The sequence below is a fragment of the Cydia pomonella genome, chromosome 22 (assembly GCF_033807575.1).
Source record: "Cydia pomonella isolate Wapato2018A chromosome 22, ilCydPomo1, whole genome shotgun sequence".
Lineage (NCBI taxonomy): Eukaryota > Metazoa > Arthropoda > Insecta > Lepidoptera > Tortricidae > Cydia > Cydia pomonella.
The window spans coordinates 9981947-10001563 of NC_084724.1; the positions used below are offsets into that span (position 1 = coordinate 9981947).

A 19617-nucleotide genomic window follows, 5' to 3' on the forward strand; every position below is an offset into this window, starting at 1 on the left:
CGTTGTGAAAAAAAAAAATTACGCGCAAATAATACCTATACTTCGTGTCACCCACGATGATGCGCAGATTTGTCAAATTTAACCTTTAAAAACATGACAATACTATTCAAGGCACGCGTCTGCATGAATGACACCAACTATACTTGTCGCACGTATAAAAGAAAGCTGACAAAAACGTAATAACGCAAATGAATAATGACGTTTGTTTCCATCTATTTTCCCGCCATTAATCTTTGACAGGAGCGGAGTGTATTTTTCCCCTGAAAACTCCATTAGCCGTAATTCTCGTAATAAAATAGCTCTGTAAACAACTCCTCTTAATTGAGCTTGTTCATACATCAATTAGGGACGGAGCTAACTCGTTTTGTACGGTTTTAGGTGAAAATTAAAAAGGTACCTTTGTTGTTACGTGTTGTGTTTTAGCTGTAACAGATGGGCGAACCGGACCGTAATCTTGGTCCGGTCCGAGGCGTGTTCGATCGCGTGGAAGCCCCCCGCCCCGCCGTGCATATGTTAAGGACGCAGCTATAAGTCAGAGTGAGAAAGATATATATTAGCCGGACCAAGGTCGCAGTCCGGTACGCCCCTCTGTTACAGCTTTTTACATAACATTTTTTGTTTAACTTATAACTTACTTCATAATAATGTTTGATGAGGGTGGAAAAGTCCTTCCAAAATATAAGTTTTGGTTGATTATAAAATGAGATCCTTTACGTTTTATGCCTGGGCTACACTAACGTGAAATGCCGTTGAATATCGTGATAATCCCAGTGTGGGCGTATGAAAAACGTCAATTATCGCGATTATCAACGGCGTTTCCCGTTAGTGTGGCCACGGCATTAGAATATCATTTGAAATTTTTCGGCATTTTATGTATTTAGAGAACCTGTACTCTGTACTGAATACCCCTTAAAATTGTTTTTAGAAATATGTACTTATTTTGTTTAAATTGAACTGTCCGAGTTTTAGAAAATAAAACATGAGAATCTGCATTTTTTTTAAATAGATAAGTTAAAAAGTAAATGAACTGTCATATATGGTAGGTAGCTATGGAAAAAAATATCAATTTTGTACGGGAATTGAAATTTTCCATTTCCGTCATCAAAAGAATTTATTATAGAGGCGTATTGTCAAAGCAAATTTTGTAGTCAACTTTTACTGCCATCCTTCGACACTTGACTAAAACTTTTAGAATTACTTAGCTATGGCTATTTGACCCAAGTAATTTTACTAATATGTGGTAAATATCAAACGGTTTCGCCATCTACTCAAGTGTAGGCCAAAGGTATATCGCCATCTATTCAAGCATATTTTTGTGTTCATTTTTCGAGGCACGCTTTTTCTTAGACTTTATTTATCTTGTAGGGAGTAATGTATTAGGGCTCCTCTACACGATGGCCCAGCGTAGGCCAGTCTAAGGGACGCAGCTATGCGGTGGAATGAGATAGCAATATCACTTGCTCCCTCTTACGCATAAATGCGTCCCTTGGACTGGCCTGCGCTGGGCCATCGTGTAGAGGAGCCATTATATATTATCTTTTCCATCATGAAAGTGCCCCTTGTTTCCTGTGAGATATTCTTGGAATATCGTTAAACTTTTCCAATTTTCTGCATCTAGCACACGTGTATAGTTCTGACAATCCTACAACACTGGGTAGTGGAATACTCCCTATATTACTTCAATGTTCCGCCAGAGAGCAGCACTACCACATTAAACCATACAGTAACTAATACATTATATGCCTTAAACAGTTTTTTAAGAAGTTTTCACTATGACATTGATGTATCAAGGCGGTTTGTTAACAGAGGCCTACTGCGTAACACGAAAATCGAAATTTCTTCATCTAGTTCTAGGGAGGCAGATAACGAAAATTCGTTCTTCGTATTTCGCGGTAGGCCCTCAGTATGTGCTAGAGGCGCCCCCTACGCAGAGTTTTGCGTAATATCACCTATTGTAGAACCCATATCAATGCCATATTCAGGCACCAGCAAATTGGTACTAATGCACGAATCACGCTATGCAATTTCGTCAATTCATCAGTTTCATCACACGTGCAACTAGTAATTCGTACTTGTTAGATTGCAATGAAAGTCGATTTGAATTCCAATTTCCGTTGCGCCATGTGAGCAGACAAATCAAATTTGGAGACTCCGGAGCATACAGCGCATATGTCTACATTGTGCATAGTGGTGTGCAGAAGTAGAAAATTCAGAGCAGTTTGAATAATATTCATGAGGTGTAGCACGAAGAAAATATTATGGTGAATAATTAGCAAATTTCCAGCTTAGGAAAACTTGTATATATTATCAATTTGGCGTTCTTAAAGTTGTTAAAACCACAGAAAATCTTTGAGTTGGAAATTAAAGGTCATAACATCCAATGATGTTTGCAAGTTATGTTATTTACATTTATTCACACGCGTTTTTAAGATGGCGACGAATGTACAGGTCGCAGCGGCCAGCCATGCGTACTGCAATTTTTAGGGTTCCGTTTCCAAAGGGTAAAACGGGACCCTATTACTATGACTCCGCTGTCTGTCCGTCTGTCTGTCTGTCTGTCCGTCTGTCACCAGGCTATACAGTTATTATAATAGAGTTTCTTTTTGTGCTATTTTATTTTATGTGACCTTTTTTGTCACTTAGGTGTTATTTCTAGTAAGGATCGCGAGCCCTCTTCACTATCCTTTTTGTTACCGCCATATAGAGTATATGGGGAATTGGTAACACAATAGGAAATAAACTCGAGGATTAATCACTATTCGGTCTACATCTTCACCTGCAATTCTTCGTTTCCCGGCCTCTATCCACTCACATGATTCCAGCAACTAAGGTTTCAACATTTCGCACCTCTAAAATGATCGTCGCAACTCGAGTTGCGAACGGAGTGTATGCGGTTTTTTATTTCTTATCTGTGAAGGGCTGCACAGATATGGTGTAAACAATTATTAAAACACAGAATACCAACGTGACAATATTTAAAAAATGTTTCAACCACATAGACATAACCACAGTATTTTTTATCTATGTCACTTTGCAAGTTGTTCGGAAAAGTGCGTGTGTTAAAAGTTGCTGCGTGTTTTAAAATGCCGTAAGTATTCAAATTTACATATTTCTGTTAGTATTATATATTAAATTACTCCGCGTTTATTGGTCTATTAGATTAAAACTATATTTTAGACCTACTTAATATTGATGACCATAAAATCTCACTTCTAACCAATAACTCTGTAGATTTTTGGCGTGTTTCCTATTTTAATGCCCTAGATTTCTATGATTACCAAAATATATATCTTGAGCAACCTATAGTCATTAAATAGTTCGATTATTAAATTACATTAATAAACAATAAAATGCATTAAATAATTGTGTATTATCCAGGATTAGCGAACAAACCATGTGACGGAAAATTGTAAGTACAAACACAGCAACTCTGGTTGCTTAAAGCATTTCTGTACATCGTAAGGCATGTGGTACACTAGACGTTGCATACGCGTTTTGGGGTGTTTGTTACTACTTACTTATAATTTCTATTTACTAATATTTCTTTGCTATATTGCCCGGATCCTGGGGTAGCTTGCCGTTTTTCGTCTGGCAGTGAATGTGTTAAAAGTTCCTATTTCTGTTGAACATCTGCACCACGCGACTGTTGTGTCTCCGACCTAAATAGGTAGCCATCTTTGTTTTTGACATGGCGCAGGTCAGTTTGTTTGTTTATTTACGTTTATAATCAGTATAATTTCATGTGTTAATAGTTACTATTTGCTTATTGTGCTTAATTTGTTGTAAAGTGTATGTTATGGTGTATATATTATACGTGTTAGTGTAGTTATAAGTTAGTTCGGTTGTTGGTGATCGGCCGTTTTAAAAACACCAAAGTTTAGTAGGTATGTAAATACTCTTTTGTTATTTTAAGTTATAAACCCACTATCATTGTGATAATTACATAAATTATGTATTTTATTTCAAGGTAATTAGTGTCTTAAACGGTTTTTTACTATATTTTTGTACTTCAGTGTCTAAATTAGCCACAAAAAAATCACGAACATAGCACATAGTTAAACGCCAGGTGGAGCAATTCGAAAGTTCCTTATCAGAATTTGAATCAGTTTTACTCTGCAATTTTATAGGTGAGCTATCAAGGTTTTTAGTATCAATTAAAAGCTTATTAAGCCTTCTTTAAATTGAATACAAAAAAAAGATATGTTATCGATTTAGATTTTTTATTAAAAATAGTTTTCTACTATATCTCGGAAATTATTCCTTTGGGTAAACTTCGTGAATTTTTAATAATTATTTTTATTATAACAGCAAATAGCTAAAGTAAGAAAATAAATTTCTTTGTTTCTTTACCATTATAAAACCGAAAGAATTATTCCAAATGCTTAAGCAGAAGCAAAGTTATCGATTTTTGAAGATATCACGACACTGTGCCGTCGTATCTGCGAAATGGCAGAGCAATTCAGGGCACCTTTCGTTAAAATCGGAATCATGTGAGTGGTTATAGTCATGTACAGTCGCCATCAGATATATACGAGCGGCCAAGCTCAAAATTATCTGAACACGCACTCTAACGCTTTGACAGTAGAAGCGTGTTCAGATATTTGTGCATTCCTATAGACATCGCAAATTTAACGGAATCTATATATTTACGCGGCACCTTAAGCAGGATACATTTTTTCAGAGTAACTATCTGTCGTTAAATTTCTTCTATTATCCACAGAAGTGACTTTTTTCGACTGCTCGAATGTTTTTGACTCGTTTTTGTAGACATCGCAAATTTAAGGGAATCAAATTTTTACGCGGCACTATATAAATTAAATTAAATCATTTATTAATTTGCAAGAATGTAGTACACAAAACAAGTTCTTACAATATAAAAATGTCCAATACATTCTGCTTAACAAAGCATGCAAAAAAGGTTCGCTTAAAAAAACTTAACTAAATGACAAATATTTTTATGTAAGGAGATAATATTATTACATCCATGTCTATTATCAGAATTCCAGAAAGAGAAAAAATAAATAAAGCATTCTAAACTAAAGTAATATTGCAAAAGTGAATTAAGTATTAGAATGTCAAATATTCAATCACACATACAAGTAGAAATATTCAATAATTAATTTGCATTAAAATTAAAATATTCATTAAGGCTGTAGAAACAATTTTGTTGAAGCCATTTTGTAAATTTGTAAAGATACGTATCAGCGTGGACTTTCGTATCTACGCTGCCTGTTTGTTGGGCTACTCGGTGTGTTGCATTTAAGATAATAGTTATTTGTACAACAAGAGAGCAAAGTTTGATATTTCTTCGAGTGCTTGTTTTGAGTCCCGTGCAAGCGAAAGATTCTATAATAGATTCACGAGCAAAGCGAGTGAATCTAATTTAGAATCTTGAGCGTAGTAAGGGACTCAAAAGCGCACGAGATGTTAATAACTTTGATCTCGTGTAGTACACAAAAATTTTCACGTCAGTCAGCCATCAAGAAATACAACCTAAAAAAATGTAATCCAGACGGACGGATCACTATTTCACTCATGTTTCTGAAGGTATTCTAACAATTAACTATAATTTCCGCAATAAAACAAAACGAAAGAAATTTCAATAAAATAATACGAAAATAATGAATTAACGAACATCAATTGACAGTTCAATCGACAACTTTTTTTTTTGTAAAAAAAAACTTTGTAAGATCCGGTCCGAATTGCGGATACTACTATTTGTCAACTATAGTAGAGATCGTTAAAAGTAGTTTAGTAGAATTATTTACTGTGTAATAATTGCGTAAATTTGTATAAGTTCATTGTTTTGAGTGTATAATAAAATACGTATATATTTTAAACTTTTATTTCATTAATTAATATTACGAATGAAGACTCGTAGGGTGTTTTGGAACGATGCGGTCTGACTTATTTCGGGGGTCTATTATAAACCGTCAATATACCGTTGAATTACGTATGCACATTTTTTGTCTCTTTCTTTTTGCTAATGACGTGAAAGGGATAAAGACAATAGAATCCAAATATTTCGAACTTGTGTTAGGCCCCGCACGTTCAAATGACATTCGAATCTAAAGGTCACTTGAATGTTATTTTGTCTCACTCGGTGAGCAAAATGCGATTTTGCTCACTGTTTTTAAGCAGCAAATTACCCTTGTTCCAGCTGCTGACGTGAAAAGATAGTTTATTATTTAAGTAGGTATATTACAATGCGCTTATGAACGTCAATTAAAGCTACACCGGCTCTAACCCTACACCTCTGACCCGAGAAGATTTAAATCCCGTCTCAATTGGAGGAGGTATCCCAATATGGAACGGCAAGAAACATCACATCTTATAATTAAATAAATATTATTAAATATCATAGGACATTATTATACAAATTGACTAAGTCCCACAGCATCATATAAATAATAAATTCATAACCTGCTATTATGATCAGAATACGTCTAAAAGTCAAGAAAAAAGTTGTTGTTAGAAAAAACTGTGAACTAGTAAATACATTATAATTATTATAAATATAATCATCACGTGAATTGAATTCAATTCAATATAATTGTTTATAAATTTAGGCATTAACATAATGTCAAATATATTTTATTAAGATATTTATTCAAATTGCTTATAAGCGTATTTTGCAGCGAAAGATTGACTGCAATGAAATTACCATATCAAATAGCTGCCTCTACAAAAATTTAAATCGCACAAATTTTAACTATGTATCAATTTAACTGCAAAATTAGACTTAACGCCTACCAATTTATCTTAGAATCTAGCTTAAAGTATAATAAAAAATATCTACGTTATCGTATACCTACTGAAACTTAATCCCGTATGAATAAGTTTGAAAATATAATTTTATATATTTTTCTACGCCATTGTTCCCTGTATAAGTAAGTCATAATGTAAAAAATATCTTAAAATTTTAAACATCTACGTACCAAGATTCCATGAACAGGACACTAAAATTGAGCTAAAGGACACAAACGAGATGAAGTATTTAACACAAGTCAATACTGAAAGGCGTCAATCAAAAATATCCTTAAACGTCCTGCGACCCTAGTACTCAAATCCACTTTAAGTGCGCTGCACAATGAAAATGGATGTTATTGTATGTTATAATTGTATTTTTTGTCTTTATCCTACCTTTGCATCGGCGCGTGCGTGCGAGGGCGACGCGTCAGGTCGCCGGGCCGGTCGGGGGAAAACTGAAGCCTGTTGGTCGTGGGGCGGTTTTGAGATATACATAGAGTTGTCAAACGGGATGGATTGAAATAGGAGCTATAATGAAATAGCGTAACCTTGAGATTGGTTTGGTTAAAATGGTTAAGAGCGAGTTAACTTTAAGATCGACACTTTTCACGTGTGGCGTTACCCAGAAATCACGTTTCCGATTAAATACTTGTCTAAATTTTAGGTCTATCACAGAGCAAATCGTCTGTTTTAACGTTAAGAATTAAATTATATAAAAGTCATACAATATGTTATTCATAATCGAAATTTCCGATTTGAACTTCAACACTTATTCAGCAACTTTACACGTGAAAAAGGAATTCACATACAAGCAAAAAAAAAGCACATCAACAACTATAAAATACAATTTACTGAAAATATCAATGTAAGCTAAAGTATTATTATTACTTAGAGATGTATAAAGTCTCTTAATAATAAATAAATAAATATTATAGGACATTACACAAATTGACTAAGTCCCACAGTAAGCTGAATAAGGCTTGTGCTGAGTGTACTTAGACAACGATATATATATATATATATATATATATATATATATATATATATATATATAATAATAAACTAGACCATGGCATTAGTCCGGTTTCCTCACGATGTTTTCCTTCACCGAAAAGCGACTTGTTAATATGAAATGATATTTCGTTCATAAGATCCGATTGATTACATAGGTTCTGTCCTAGATGAGTTCTGTATGGTTTTATATGTGCTATATTTGCGCATCAACGGTAAAATATGAGTTCGTCCGTAAGCCTGCATCGAATGTAATTTTTGCTTACAATGTTTAAACCCGGGCCCGGACCCGGGTATGTCCTTAAACTACGTCCAAAAGAGAGGTATGGGCAATGTGAATGTTATCTCGCCTTGTGTGGTAGGGCACAGCACAGCAGATGTCATTCCAGATCTAGAGCAGAGCCCAACTGGGGAAGTACCTCCACCTTACAGAAAACCGCAGCCAAATAACACTTAACCCTACTCATAGTGTTGTGTTCCTGCCGGTGAGTAAGGCTGCCAGAGCTCAACGAGGGGGTGGGGTTAGGGTCGGCAACGCGCATGTAACTTCTCTGGAGTTACGGCTACGGAGACTGCTTACCATCAGGCAGGACGTATGCTTGTTTGCCACCGACGTAGTATAAAAAAAAAAAAAACATTGGACCAAAAAATTATCAGTAGCTGATAAATTATTTTTAATTGTTAGTATATATACTTGTATATATGTATACAGATTGGACCCATTTTTGTTGAAATACGGTTCTGGTAATGGATTCCACATAGGTCTTGGGTATATACATTTGAATCGCTATGTTTTGCCGGTTGGCATACAAATGTCAAAGGGAACTAAACCTTAGTTTTTAATTGCGTGGAATTGACGTCTCCTGGTCATGTCAGGCAAAAAAATACTCCTTAAATTTATGGTGAGAATTACAAGCCAAAATAAAACATCGAAAATACATTGGGACATGATTATTTTTAGTTTCAATCATCATAATACTTTATTCGTGCAATCAATGATAGTTTAATTTTAAAGTGCACTATTTCGACACGAGAAAATATCAGGTATTTTTCTGGAGTAAAAAATAATTGTTACTGGTATCATTCTAATGACTTTCATATATCGTAAACCTTCGGACTGAAATTATATTTTTTATACTTTGTACTATTTCGTTTCGTTTAAAAAAAATGTTCAAGTGTGGTTATACCGTGGCAGCTCAAGCTATTCTCCATACGAACCCTCTTTTTAGCATATCTGGCCACTGCGATATAATTATAATGAGTGTCTATTGAATTGAATTGAATTGAAATATTTATTTCGAACTTGACGTCCTTAGGGTTAGGTAACAATGACTTATGTATCTATAGTTAGTATTACAGTTAATTAGATAAAACAAACAATTGGACAAAACAAACAAAACAAAACATTACATAACATTTATAAGTTTCGAGGCGGCACAGGCAAACATCGCCGAGGCACTACAATACCACGGCAACCTGAACAGCATCCTAAATGCATCATTATATTGGACATGTAGAGCGCTATACGCCCGCTGCGTAAAGTTGGCCCACAGACCGCACGTGTAGAAAGTTTGACAAAAAGCTTTGAACAATATTAACTTTACTTATTTACTAACACGTGCAAACCTGCGGGACAACATGTTACAGCGGACACGCAGCGCCCGGCGCTCCCGCTCGATGTCTATGTCACGTGCTTAAAATTATTGTCATTCTTTGTATTTTCCTAAAATCAAACAATATAATTGAATGAGTTATATCAAGGGTTTTGACGTAATTCGCCATTCGTGCGACGGAGGCAGCGGCAAGTGGCGTCCATGGTGGGAACAAAGGTCGGGTCGCTGTGTTCCACTCCAACCTATGGCCGCCGCTCGCCGCTGCTGCCGCCGCACGATGTCGTGACCGAGCCGTGAGTGTGTTTTTCTAACATCTATCTACCCTCGGTTTCAAACAAATTGCATAAATTGTTTACGTCATGACTCATGTCATTCGGCTTTCAACAGTTTGACCGTGCTAATGTGTTTAAAATTACGTTCAAAGGAACTGCCCACTTAGAAATTTTCAGTCAAATATGAGTTCATGCAAGAAATATTAACGTCATATAAATATAATTGATAATAATATGTATAGTAAAAAAAAGTCACTATCCCTGTAACGTCAAATTATGACAGCTGTCAGAATCCCACGCAATTAAAAACGAAGGTTTAAAATCAAATTAAATAATGCAAATGTCATAACTTATAAAATAAATAAATTAGAATTAAATTACAGGGAAAGGGAATTTCTCAAATATTAAAAGCATGCTTATACCGTTTTTTTATATCTAAAAACCAAGCATTTGCTTTTAAACAATGCTTTTTGGTACTATTTATGAAGAGCAGAATGGTCCTCCTCCACAACAAGTACTTTACGTCTTGGGTCAGTTTTGTTGAAGTCGGTTTTTTCTATTTTAGATTATTCTCCATTATCTAATCTGCAAACCCTGGTTTGATAGGTTCCATTTGGTTTAACATTTAAAAAGTACGAGGACAAATGATATGAAATGAAGTCAATGTCGATAAAATGATGAAGTAAGACAGTTTATAAATATTACAAAATATTGCTTTTTTAATCAAATTATATGCATTAATATTCGATGTAATTTTAAGAATACTCAGAATGACTAGAGACAATGTCAGATTTTAGATATTTACAGTTGTAATAATAATAAATCAAACATGAATTTTCAAAAATATAGGTCATAAACGAAATAATACCCTTAATTATTATTGCTTATTACAAGGATGAGTCACATTTGTTATATTATGCTTTAGAAATAACTCGCTATCAATATCGACAATACCTTCTGCACAAACAATCCAGCAGTTTTATATTTATGTCTTTTTGCTATCAGAAATTTTTTGATACTTTGACGCATCTCAAGACAGGCATACACGCTACTTTTGATGCTGACCGTACGAAATGGCATAGAAATCAATTTTCTTGACTGTACCTATCCCGTGATCTAAGGGTGGTGTTACCAGCTCTATATTGATGACAGCTCCGCGGCAACCCAGCAACAGTTGCTAACTGTGTTGCCAGAGGAAAAATACTAATTACTCCCTAAGTGGGTTAGAGAAATAACAAGTTGCTGGTAATTTTACTTTGTTATCGTTATACCTATTCCATTTATCCGACCTCCGCTGCTGCGAGAACCGATAAATCTGGTAAAGTTTAAAAGCCATGTAAAAAAACACTTATTGAAGTGAAAACTTCTTTAGCGCTTTTTGTGATGGGGAAGAAATGTTAAACTCGCGACAGGTCACGTGACCGACAGATTAGTCAGATTGAAAATTCGTAAGACGGACACGTGACCTGATCGAAAAACTGATACAATATCATTGAAGCGAGTCCAGAGGAGTTACATGCGCGTTGCCGACCGTAACACTCCCCCCTCCCTCGTTGAGCTCTGGCAACCTTACTCACCGGCAGGAACACAACACTATGAGTAGGGTCTTATGTTATTTGGCTGCGGTTTTCTGTAAGCCCCAAAAATAACAAATTGTAAATATATAAAAACGCAGATTTGTGTGATTGATTTCAGAAGTATGTATATAGTTCATACTTTCTAGATGTAATTAATTTGATATAAGCCTAGCGATTGTATTAGGTATATAGAAAGTGTATAGAAATAAATTATAAATTGTAATTGTAGGGTAGGTATTCACTTGCGTTATTGAAGACAAAGTTATTATTTTTTTCTTTTCAGTGCGTTGTTGGTCGGTTCGTTTCGAGTTAGTGTCGGTTATTTTTATTGCCTTTTAGTTTAATTTAATAATTTTTTTTTGTTCAAAAGTTTTTTTATACATATGTTAATCAATAATATACTACGTTCATCAACAAAATACGTTTTTCTTTTCGTTGGATTGGAATATAATTTAGCTGGTTTTAAGAGGTCCTCCTTCTGGTATTCTTCATATGTAAATACGAAATCACAAATTGCCCCAAAAAAGTACGTACTAAAATATGATACTTTTTCGTAACTCAAAGAAGTATTTTTTAAGATATACGGTAAAATTACGCTTACATTGTACAGAATAGGGAACTCTATCTATAGAATAAATATCCTAAGATCTTGGAGGTCGTTGGTAAGGTCTGTCAAAACGAATACGCGTCTTCAACGAACCTTTTTTGGTAGAATAAATATTTTCGGAAATAATCGCTCCGAAAGGGAAAAAACTTTTAACCCATAGGACCAAAAAAATATGAAATGAAAATTCTTCAACGAATCTTTTTTGGTAGAATAAATATTTTCGGAAATAGTCGCTCCGAAAGGGAAAAAACTTTTACAGTACAGTCAGCGTCAAATACTTTGTAGCAGTCAAAGTGGCCAAATAGTTCGGTACACCATACTAAATATATGTTGTACCGAACTATTTGGCTACTTTGGTTGCTACAAAGTATTTGACGCTGACTGTACATATGGTGCTACTTTATAGCACTAGTGCGAAAATTAGCGTATTACGTTACTGTATCGAACATTTAAATGGCCATATGTACTGTAAAACGTTGTACGATACATGTGCGAATAGGCAATTCGAAACTCGTGTCGATTCAAAACACTCCCTTCGGTCGTGTTTTAATTTATCGCCACTCGTTTCGAATTTCCAATTTTTCGCACTTGTATCGTAATTAACCCATAGGACCAAAAAATATGAAAAGAAAATCGTTATAGAGCTTAATATAGAGTTAAATTTTTTTTTATAGCGAACATGATAAATTAAGCCTTTTATTTAGTTATCGCAAAATAAGTTTTCCATTCTTACTAAAAATACGCGCAAAGAGTTACTTTATAAAGTAGCTTATTATGAAGAAAGAATAACTAAGGAACCCTACACTGAGCATGGCCCGACATACTCTTGGCCGATTTTAACTTTGTCTTAGTCATTAAAATACCCCTAAAAACTTCAAAAATATCGCAAATAATTTAAATGTAGCAACACATTTCCCAGACACGATTACTATCCGACCAAATAAAAAAGATCGGCGCGTCAAAAATATTCTAAATCCGCACCACCCTTCATATTTGGCAGCGTAAAATAGGATGCTGCTGGATTACAAACTTACCAATTTGATAAGCTTGCAAGAATTTCGACCTTAAAATGTGGGTAGTAAGGATGATAGAGGTGGTATATTTAACAGTGTTTGATTGACGTACATGATATTTAATGCGTTTCTATCACTTTGATTGACGTCACAAATCGCATCGTAGGTAAGTATTGACATGCTCGCAGCCGTACGCGGGTGATGTTAAATACAGTTTGTCTTTTAACCCTTTTCCAGGGATCGTACGATTTATCGACCACATACGCGCCAATAGCTGAAATGGTGCTTATTACCCGAGTTAAACACTCTACTTATTCATTTCGAATAGGTACGAGGAAAATAAAATGCATGTGTTAAAAAAACATGACTAAGTATAATCTTTCATAGTACTTGTATTCCTTACACAAGTATCGTTATTTTTGGAATGGGGAGTTAAATATCAGAATCGAAACACCCGACAGTAAGCGTAGGAGTTGAAAATTGAGTTCCGGTTACTCTAGTTATAATATTAGCGGAAAATAGTTGAGCATTAGACTTTTTGTTTGCCGCGACACCTAGGTATTGTCGAGTAGCAGTACTGAGAGTTCCGCTACTTGACGCTAGATGTAGACTACGAAAATAATGGTATTTTTGGTAACAAAACCGTTATATGGAGTGAGCACTCTTGGTCTTCTTAATTATCTTTGTCTATAGGGGCTAAAAGAAGACAGATACTGTGTATGTATTATGTATATTTCATTCTAAAGTTTGCACTCAAAAATCTACGATTTTTCTGCAGCTTTTCTTGGTGGCAAACAATCATACTGCCCACCTGATGGTAAGCACTCTGTGTAGCCTATGTACGCCTCCGTTCCGTGCCCTCGCTGATCTCTGGCAACCTTCGGCAGGAACACAACACTATGAGTAGGGTCTAGTGTTATTTGGCGATTTTCTGTAAGGTGGAGGTACTTCCCCAGTTGGGCTCTGCTCTAGATCTGGAATGACATCCGCAGCGCTGTGCCCTACCACGCAAAGCGAGATGACATTCAGAGTGCCCATACCTCTCTTCTGGACTTAGTTTAAGGACATACCCGGGTTCAAAGATACCGGGTTCAGTTTTTGTCGCAATGAAAATTTGATTAGAGCAGTTTCTTTACAATTTTTATATACAAAAGGTAATAGGTAGCTTAGTGCAGTATTTAATGAAGAAATAAATACAGTAAAGTCATAGGACAGCGGTATTTGACCCAAATATTTATTTTTGAAAACGCCTAGTCGCACGTTCGAATTGGCTTATTTGATCTTTCGGGACTTCTCTCACTAATTGAAATGAAAATAATCAAGATTAAATGTATGTAATTGCCGTAAATCCATTTTATACAAATGGACCGCCGGTACATACCACCATCATAAAGTTAAAAGCGTCAATTAAACAGGTCGGTCGACTGACCACAAGGGACTCCTTATGGTTACAAAATTTAGTAATATTAAGAGTGATAAGCTTTGCGATCCTAGCGAAGTAACGGTATTAGTTCAATTAAATTTCATTTCGGGGGAAAACGGTTTTCACTAACTAAATTTTAACAAATCACTTTGATTTTGATGTCGATCGCTACAGCATTAAGCAGGCAGGATAAGTTCATAATCATAATCATAATCTTTATTGTTTGTGAGAAATGGGTTACATTGCCGGTAATTACTATTGTAACAATTTTACATGGACTCACTCACCAAGACTACCTTTACAAGTGTACAAACAAACATTTCCTCACAACGAATGATGTTAAGCATTAATACACTAATAAATCATAATCTAAACTCTTACCTAATAAAAATCATGCAATAACAAAAAAGCGGCCAAGTGCGAGTCGGACCCGCCCATGAAGGGTTCCGTACCATTTATGACGTATTAAAAAAAACTACTTACTAGATCTCGTTCAAACCCATTTTCGGTGGAAGTTTGCATGGTATATATTTTTTTTTAGTTTTATCATTCTGTTATTTTAGAAGTTACAGGGGGAGGGCACACATTTTACCACTTTGGAATTGTCTCTCGCGCAAACAATTCAGTTTTATAAAAAAAAAAAAAAACTACTTACTAGATCTCGTTCAAACCAATTTTCGGTGGAAGTTTGCATGGTAATGTATATCATATATTTTTTTTAATTTTATCATTCTGTTATTTTAGAAGTTACAGGGGGGGGGGACACAGTTTATCACTTTGGAAGTGTCTCTCGCGCATCATTTTTGTTTAGAAAAAAATGATATTAGAAACCTCAATATCATTTTTGAAGACCTATTCATCGATACCCAACACGTATGGGTTTGATGAAAAAAAACATTTGAGTTTCAGTTCTAAGTATGGGGAACCCCCAATTTTTTTTCTATTTTTGTGTGAAAATCTTAATGCGGTTCATAGAATACATCTACTTACCAAGTTTGAACAGTACCTATAGTTCTTATAGTTTCGAAAAAAAGTGGCTGTGACATAAACGGACAGACAGACGGACATGACGAATCTATTTAAGGGTTCCGTTTTTTGCCATTTGGTTACGGAACCCTAAAAATGAAATAAAATAAAGTTGAAGTCAAATACAATCAAATCCCATTATCTAAATCATTATTTAAAATTCATTAATAATATAAAAAAACATCTCTGTATTAGCCAATCTTGGACTTGTGATTTAAATGGATTCAAATTATTATTCTTAAAAATGTCAGGTAATTTATTAGAAATACGAATACACATAATATACGAGTTTCTCGAGGAAAGTGCCAAATTAACAGAAATTTTATGTAAAGTAAACTTATAATGTGTTCTTGTCGCGCGGGGACCCATGGTTTGGAATTCCACAAACAAGTAGTTATACGAAAATGTACATACTAGGGAAAGTGAGTATGTTGTTTTCTATAAAATAAGTGCGACATGAGCCCATATAGTGCATGCCAAATATGGCTCAGATACAACGCTTCTGTGTTATAAATATTGCGTCTTTGTCAATACAGTTTCCCCAAACTACAAGTCCATATCGCAAGAGAGAATTAACGTAGCCATTATAAGCGAGTAGCGCTGCTTGGGTCGAAACAGTTTGGCTAATTCGTCTACGTGCAAAAATAAAACTATTTACTTTGGACACATTAGTCATGCCTAAAAACCTTGTATATTGCACTTCTTTAACAGGCTCGTTATCTAAAATTATATTTAGTTTCTGTGCGTTGCCTCTTGCTGTACTGAACTAGATATAAGTAGACTTATTTACCTTTACTTTTAAGTTATTTAGTTTCAACCATTCAACTGTGCTTATCAGTGCTCCATTTAAGTCATCAATTAAAACTAGTGCCTACGCCAATTCTCGGGATTAGTTGCCAAGCGGACCCCAGGCTCCCATGTGCCGTGGCAAAATGCCGGGACAACGCGAGGAAGAAGGTAGCGACCTCTAATACGTAACTGAAGAATCTGTTAAAAAAAAACACATTGGTTTTTAGGGTTCCGTAGCCAAATGGCAAAAAACGGAACCCTTATAGATTCGTCATGTCCGTCTGTCTGTCCGATTATGTCACAGCCACTTTTTTCCGAAACTATAAGAGCTATACTGTTCAAACTTGGTAAGTAGATGTATTCTATTAACCGCATTAAGATTTTCACACAAAAATAGAAAAAAAAAAACAATAAATTTTTGGGGTTCCCCATACTTAGAACTGAAACTCAAAAAAACTTTTTTCATCAAACCCATACGTGTGGGGTATCTATGGATAGGTCTTCAAAAATGATATTGAGGTTTCTAATATTTTTTTTTCTAAACTGAAAAGTTTGCGCGAGAGACACTTCCAAAGTGGTAAAATATGTGCCCCCACCCTGTAACTTCTAAAATAAGAGAATGATAAACCTAAAAAAAATATATGATGTACATTACCATGCAAACTTCCACCGAAAATTGGTTTGAACGAGATCTAGTAAGTAGTTTTTTTTAAACTTCGCACTTGGCCGCTTTTTTTAATATAGAATGAGAACTACATATCTTCCATATAAAAAAAATATATATAATGTCAATTTTGAACACCTAGTATAACTTTACTAAGAAGTGTGAATCCAGGTTATCAATATCAAGTCATATCTACTCGTATATTTAATTTGCTTTAGTAAACTATAGTAAACATCCCTATAATGGAACAGGCAGCAGCAGTAATGAGATGGTATAGACAAATCCTGTAAAACAAGTATTTACCATCAGTTTTTAAACGCTGACTACATTTTACCATAAACAAGAGCCAAAGAGCTGCTTAACTTTAATTTTTCATTTATACTTGTTAGTTTGAAAATTAATGACGCCATATATGACTGGAGCAAAAAACCATAGTTTTAATTGGTTAATAATATTGAAACCAATTGCAGTAGCTCTCATTAAATACATAGAAAACATAGAGGGTGAATTGGACATTAAACTTTTAAAGCATACAGCGGTAGAAATTTTACAGTTGTTGGTGAAATATAAAAAATACTCCTATTTTTGTCTCAAATGTCCCATGATTGGTGCCGTTAACTTAAACACAACTACATGCAAAAGGGGATATAGCTTAAGTTTTTACCTATAGGTAACCTTTATTCCATGAAGTCATTAAGAGACACGGCCACGTTCGAAGGGCAATTTATTCTAGACATTATTAATGAACTTTCGAGAACCCATTGTAACTTAAATAGAATACCTAGTACTGCTCAGGACTTAGTAAGTTGTACTTAAACTTGAAAATGCTTCAAATAATAGGAATTTCAAAATTTTAAACAAAATTCTATCTTTTCGTGATCCTTCATCATTGGGATTTCAATGTGTCAAAGTTTGATCATGATTCGTTGTTCATTAAAGGGCTCGTGGCTACCTTTTTTCCATCATCATCATCATAACTATCATCTGAGCTTAACCTTTTGAACGCCAAGATACCTTACGGCCTCGTAAGAAGTCGTGCCTAGGGCGATGGCGCCAAGAACACTTAAAAGTTCTATGGCGTACGTTGTCAAAGTAACCTTCAAAGTTCCCAGTACGGTTTATATTTGCCAGCTTATGCCAGAGATATTGGCGTAAGGCCCCCACGTTGTCTGTTCTCAATACAAATTTGAATACTCAAGCCGTAGCCATTTTAGTGGTTACAAAGGTATGTGTGCGTAAAACTATGTATGACTGGTCGATTTTAATCATGTTATATAGGTATCGATAAGCGCTAAACAGCGGAACGGAAAAGTGATTAATTGAAGCTTCGATATCTTCACTAAAAATAAACATCATAGATATGCTAATAGATAACAGATATTTTGTAATATAATAAAATAGCTCAATTCTTGCGGAAAATATATTTTATAATTGTTTATGTATTCATGACGTTCTTAAGCGAGGCTTAGAATAGCAAGAACTTGCATGCAATTTGCGTTACATTGCCAAATAGTAAAGTAAACTGCATTCAAAAGTTTGATCAAATACCACAATGTAATGAAAATTGCATGCAAGTTCTTGCTAGTCTAAACCTCGCTTTAGGTTGACATATGGCTTTTAAAAGGTGGCGCGGTACCATGACAATCTGTGCAATAATTTATAACCGAAGTTCCATGTAATTAGGTACATAGTTTATCTCAAGTGGACATCGGCGATGGGTTCTAAATTCTAATTTCACTTGCAAAAGTTAAATAAAACGGTTTTTATTAGATACCTTACGCAATTGATTTTTTTTTACATAAAAGGGTAAAATAGTTATGAAAGTCATTTTAGCGATCTCTACAAACTTTATTAGTATCAAGTACATTAATAACAAATACTAGACTAAGAAAACTCAACACTTTTAATACTACACTTGTAACCATTTCAGCGCATTGGTCTTTATTACTAACCTCACATTCATGCCAATGTATATCGTATGCTTTAGCCATAAACTCCATTAAATCATTGGCGTTTTCAAAAATATATTGTTGTATTTCCTTCCAGAGTTTTGTAGAATATTCAAGGAGGAATAGCGTGACTGATATCTGAAAGCAATTTAAGGCAAAACCGTGGATTAGTTGTTTATTTCACAAGTTGTTGTTTGACCCCTCGTACTAATATTGATACCTGAGCAAACGAAAGTTTCCGATAACGGAATATTCTTATTTCATTCTTTATCTTGAGCCTTGCTAGGGTTTCAAGGCATGAGGGTGAAACAAACTGGCACCGAGTGAAACACAAAAATTTTCACCATACCAACGTGAGGAAAATACTAACTTAAAAGTCAAGTCCACCAACCAAAGTGAGGAAACAGCTCAAAATTTGTATCAGATTATTCTGCCACACCTGTGGATAAAATGCAACGTTCTCATCAGTTTTTAAAGTACAAAGAGAGACTTTATGAGCTGGTGTGGTGATAATATTATTTTGGTTCACTCTGTATCAGCAACAGAAGTGACTAAGCGAGCGAAGAGTTCTAAATATTCATTACACGAATATTTTTTATCGTCATTGCCAACCATAGATGGTAGGATCCTATAGATGTGCTATACGCATGCGCCCGTGAGGGACAGAACAAACTCAATGCGACAAAATAAAAAAATAAATACACATTTTAGCATTCCTGACAAAATACCAAAAACAACCTACGTAATTTAGTCAGATTATTTGTTGCCCACCATAAACTATGCTAAAACTTACGGTAAGGAATTTAAAAAATGAGACTGCGAAAAGGACAAATAATAATAGCGTTTTCTCTGCTACTCCTACTGCAAGATCTCGTTCGGTCATTTCTCCCCACCGCTCATGCCTGATCCAGTTGTACTAGATT

The 19617-nt window shown here is 34.9% G+C and overlaps 1 protein-coding gene across 1 annotated transcript in view; it reads right to left on the reverse strand.

The window, feature by feature from the left end:
• Positions 1 to 7191, reverse strand: part of LOC133530059 (facilitated trehalose transporter Tret1-like) — a 115908-nt gene extending 108717 nt beyond the window's left edge. The window contains exon 1 of the mRNA XM_061867876.1: positions 7144 to 7191. Within this exon, the coding sequence (XP_061723860.1) occupies positions 7144 to 7151 (8 nt within the window). The 5' untranslated portion in view covers positions 7152 to 7191. The remainder of the gene's footprint in view (positions 1 to 7143) is intronic.
• Between the last annotated feature and the right edge of the window lie 12426 nt (positions 7192 to 19617).